At 37.9% G+C, this 4,250-nt stretch overlaps 1 protein-coding gene and 1 non-coding gene across 3 annotated transcripts; both read left to right on the plus strand.

Moving 5' to 3' along the window:
- The first annotated feature begins 862 nt into the window (after positions 1–862).
- trnar-ccu lies at positions 863–935 on the plus strand. Its single transcript has one exon. It is a non-coding gene; the product is annotated as a tRNA-Arg (tRNA).
- A 165-nt stretch (positions 936–1,100) lies between these two features.
- Positions 1,101–4,209, plus strand: LOC108950716. Of its 2 annotated transcripts, none has more exons than XM_026839690.1 (6): positions 1,101–1,241; positions 1,926–2,092; positions 2,572–2,638; positions 2,962–3,104; positions 3,396–3,882; positions 4,041–4,209. In XM_026839690.1, exons 1-6 carry the CDS (start codon positions 1,115–1,117, stop codon positions 4,202–4,204), a joined length of 1,155 nt encoding a protein of 384 aa, XP_026695491.1. In that variant the 5' UTR covers positions 1,101–1,114; the 3' UTR covers positions 4,205–4,209. The 2 variants fall into 2 exon arrangements, with proteins under 2 accessions (XP_026695491.1, XP_026695492.1); XM_026839691.1 differs by lacking the exon at positions 1,101–1,241 and adding an exon at positions 1,417–1,581.
- Positions 4,210–4,250: the final 41 nt, after the last annotated feature.

Consider the following 4,250-nt stretch of genomic DNA (forward strand, 5'->3'; position numbering starts at 1 on the left):
TCTAAATGTAGCATTTGTTTATGTTTCTCTAACCGGCTTTCTCTAACCAATTATACGCAAGCCAGGACATGTTTAAAACACGTATATTATATTCTTTATATTTCAAAGATTCTCCGTCAGCATTTCACTACTTTATCACACGTAACATCTTTGGCTAGCAATACCAACAAATAAAGCTTATAACACATCATGTTAACAATTGAACAAGAACTTGTAGCATACGACTACAATACGTTACGTTCCAGTATCTATAATTGCATTGCGTTGTTCTAACGCGAGTTGTTCTAACGCGACGCTACTGCTGCATTATTGATTTTCCATACATTTTCAATCCCTTTTTGTTACTGGCCGTAATCGCATTTCAATTTTTAAAGAGTGAAATAAGAAACACAATTTAGACGCATTTCTTACGAATAGGTAGTCTAAACGTGCTTATAGATAAATGATTCGTTTATAAAAGACCTCCGTATTTTACATCGTTTATATTTAATTTGTCGATTACAACGTCACCAGCGCACAGTAAATCATTTCCGATTCTCTCGAAACAATTTAGGCCTGAAAATGAAACAATTTTAAATTTTAATGCCGTTGTCCTGGTGATATAAGAACGGGTGGTCGGTGGATGCTCCGCGTGCGGTCAACGTCTGACGTCATATAGCAAGAAATGAGATGAGAGTGGGAGCTCTTTCTCGATTTTCCCTCCTCGCTCCTCTTAGTTTCTCTCTTTTCTTAGCGCGCGCGGATGAGGCACATTTTCGATTTTTACTGTTAGTTGTAACGGGAATGCATGATAAAATATTTAAGACCTTTCCTCTGCACTCGCTTGTTGTATAGTATGGATCTTTGCACTTGGATGTCGTGGGCTCCTGTGGCCTAAAGGAGAAGGCGCCGGTCTCCTAAACCGGAGATTGCGGGTTCGAGTCCCGCCAGGAGCCAGTTCTTTTCTAGTTTATCTTCACCAGTAAGGACATCACGACATTTGTTGATAACGACACCATATCACTACCATTAGGCTAATTTAGAACATGGCATCCGTCGGGTGGCGCTAACGAGTAAGTAATGTAGCAACGTTATCTAACACATTATCAATACACAGGAAGAAGGTGAAAGGTGTATGGATGACAATGAGTGCCTCACTGATAACGGTGGTTGCGAACGAAGATGCGTAAACACTGAAGGAAGTTTTTACTGTCAATGCGAGGTCGGCTACAGACTTGCTGCAGATGGTTATAGCTGCGACGGTGAGAGTTCGTTTATTATATTACGTAATATTTCTTTAAAAATTTAACTGAACAATGACTTAACATCAGTTTAAATGATGACTAGTGTTTCGGTAACACTACCAACTAAATTTCTGCCTCGTAATTATTATAATTACTCTCGTGTTCCTCGCTGCTTGCTTGCAGTGCACGTGCGTGGCGTGTGCAAGAATTTTTGCGTTTTGCTCCATTCGTTAGCTGGAGCATGGTTGTAGAATTGATTGAACGCCATTGGGTGTAGTTTTTTTGTAGATTATGTGGAATCCATACGATTTGGAGAAAAGAACACTTGTAGCATTTAACATACACTTTATACAGCAAAGTTAGTACGGGCAGTGATATACGGCAATGTTTTTTTAATTAGGCGTAAATATAAGTTTAGTTTGATACCAGTACTTAAATGTATAGTAGTGTGGGAGAAGATGGGACACCTTTTCAGTCGATTTTGTCGGCCCATTTGGTAGTAAACAAAGAACATTTAAACAATTATAAAACCGTATCCTCACGACTCCCATAAACCGTTCAGGGTATTTAAATATTATGTGTTAAAACTTTTAACTTAAAAGTGTCCCATCTTCACCCGCCCTGCTATATATATGATATTATGTTGCGGCCCTATAGAATTTAATTTCAATGATCAACACTTTTAACCCATTTATTAACTAGAAATCAACGAATGCGACGAATACGCAAGACAACACTGTAGTCAAATATGTGACGACAGTAGACTTGGGCTGCCATTCCGATGTCTGTGTTTGGAGAATTATGAATTACAAGAAGATTACTCGACGTGTAGAAGTTTGTTCAGTACTGCTGCCCCTACGAGCGCTGTGGTAGGACACGTTTATAATTTACACCATTACGAATTTTATATACTTACTATTGAATTAGGTAACGGTGAAGTTGCACTTATATCCTTTTAGCATGGTCACTTTAATGCGCGTAAGTACTCGCATATTTACTCGCAAAAATAAAGTTAACACGCATAACGTCATAAGCGTGTCATCTGCTGTAGGAGGTTGGTTGTTACTCGCATTATGCGAGTAATGAAAAGTATGGTGGAAAAACAGTCTCACTTTTAAGAGCCTAATCTTTTTCGGGTATTATTTTAATAGTTTTTAGTTGGTAATAGCACCATAAAGTATCAGAACTTATTTTATAAAGTAGATTTACCAAAATTGCGCTAAAATAAGCTAACTCAATGTTGATACGCGCATAAACCAATGACCATGCAAAAAGGGTATTATTGTGAGGTTTTATATAAGTAGGATTTTTGTATTATATATTTATTTTTAACACCTGTGTACACCAGACGAGCAACCAGCCACCAACTACGACGGAATTGACCATCGCCACCATCCTAACAACACCATTGAGAGGTATGATCCCTCCCATTAGCATAACACATTAAGTACAGTAATAGAGCACTCATATATAGCTCGGTGCGATTTGGAGACTAAATGTCATTGTGGGCGTGTGTGTCTTTCGGCAAGACACTAACTTAAACGGCAATTGCTCCAATTCAGTAATTTCTAAAGTGTTCTCGGCCATAAAAAAAGAAAGAATAAAAGCAAATAAATAAGCTGTGCGTAGCATAATACCAGTGGTTTCAACGACTGACGTTGCCTCGTCACAAATGGAAAAATTATTTACCTGTTTAAAGGTATTACTTTCATTTTATCTCAAAATTGTTCATGTTTAGTTCATGACACCACCACAACCACAACGTCAGAATTTCGAGTCGCTGTTACAACCCAACACATTACATCAACCTCTCAACCTATGTCTACGTCACCAACAACCTATATGATGTCACAGGAGGTGCTGGACGAAATATCGAGTGAGGTAGTTATGATGTTTGAATATGAGGACATATAGTGTTTTTTTAGTGTATTAGTGTGGGGGTAGGTGGGACACCTTTTCGTTATATTTTCTTGTTTAATTTGGTAGCAAACTATGAACATTGAAAGAATTATAAACCGCATTTTAACAACTCCCATTCACTTTTGTTAATTGGTAAAAACACGATCAGAATATTTGAATAGAGGGGTCCCATGTTACCCACAGTACTCTATTTATACAAATTTTTAACCTCGTTTCCTTTTAAATTGCTCTGTATAAGTGTATTTTTCACAGCTCATGCGCGACCAGAACTATCGGTCACTGACTGATCAACAGAAACTGAACGCTAAGTTAGTGTGTCAAAATGCCCTGCGGTTACTAAGCAATGACGCCATTTTGAGATTGATTATCTTGCTAAGTCGGATTGGAAGATACCAAAGCGAAAGTCAAATTTGTGCATCTCTGTACTCTGCTGCTCAGTACGAAAATATCGACGTAGAAACACTTCCGCTAGATGGTGTTCGTGAGTTCACTAATACTGAAATCAGCACAAATATTATGAAACTAAAAATTGATCTTGACAAAGTTACTTCAAACTCGGTGCACGCCACCCATGGTATGAAGCTGCAACTTCGGGAAATTAAAAACTACATGCAACTTATCTTACGCTGTGTGGCGCTATGGAGGTGGTACAGCAGATCAACAACTGATAGTGAGCCCAACATTGCAAGGCGAGAAGCAACCGGAAGTGAAATGACGTCATCACCAACCACTGTTAAAGGTTAGCGTCCTAAAACTAGTCTTGCTTGCCATGCTAAATCTCCTGCATTTATATTTGAACGGCTCATATTCGACATATAAAAAGTTATGACTCCGTACATTTTCTCTTTCTAAATCTACTACATTTTTTCTTTATATGTACACACTAACTATATTCAGGTACAAAGTTCGGGAAAGTGATTCCACCCATGGTGCTTGTTTGGATTATTGTTATTGTTTGTTTCTTAACAATAATTGCCTTTATTTGTTTCATCATTGGAACTCGAGTTTGTTTTTCTGGGAAGTCGGAAAACAAAAATAGGATGTCTTACAAGCAGAAGTAAGAAACTTAACTATTATTCTTTCTAATCTAAATCACTATAACGAAGG

Source organism: Ciona intestinalis, unplaced genomic scaffold, assembly GCF_000224145.3.
Source record: "Ciona intestinalis unplaced genomic scaffold, KH HT000686.1, whole genome shotgun sequence".
Classification (NCBI taxonomy): Eukaryota; Metazoa; Chordata; class Ascidiacea; order Phlebobranchia; family Cionidae; genus Ciona; species Ciona intestinalis.

Coding starts and splice junctions, on each gene's coding strand:
- LOC108950716 (XM_026839690.1), top strand. CDS start 1,115: ATGGATGACAATGAGTGCCTCACTGATAACGGTGGTTGCGAACGAAGA. Junction 2,093..2,571: donor CTGCCCCTACGAGCGCTGTG/GTAGGACACGTT, acceptor TGTGTACACCAG/ACGAGCAACCAGCCACCAAC. Junction 2,639..2,961: donor CCTAACAACACCATTGAGAG/GTATGATCCCTC, acceptor GTTCATGTTTAG/TTCATGACACCACCACAACC.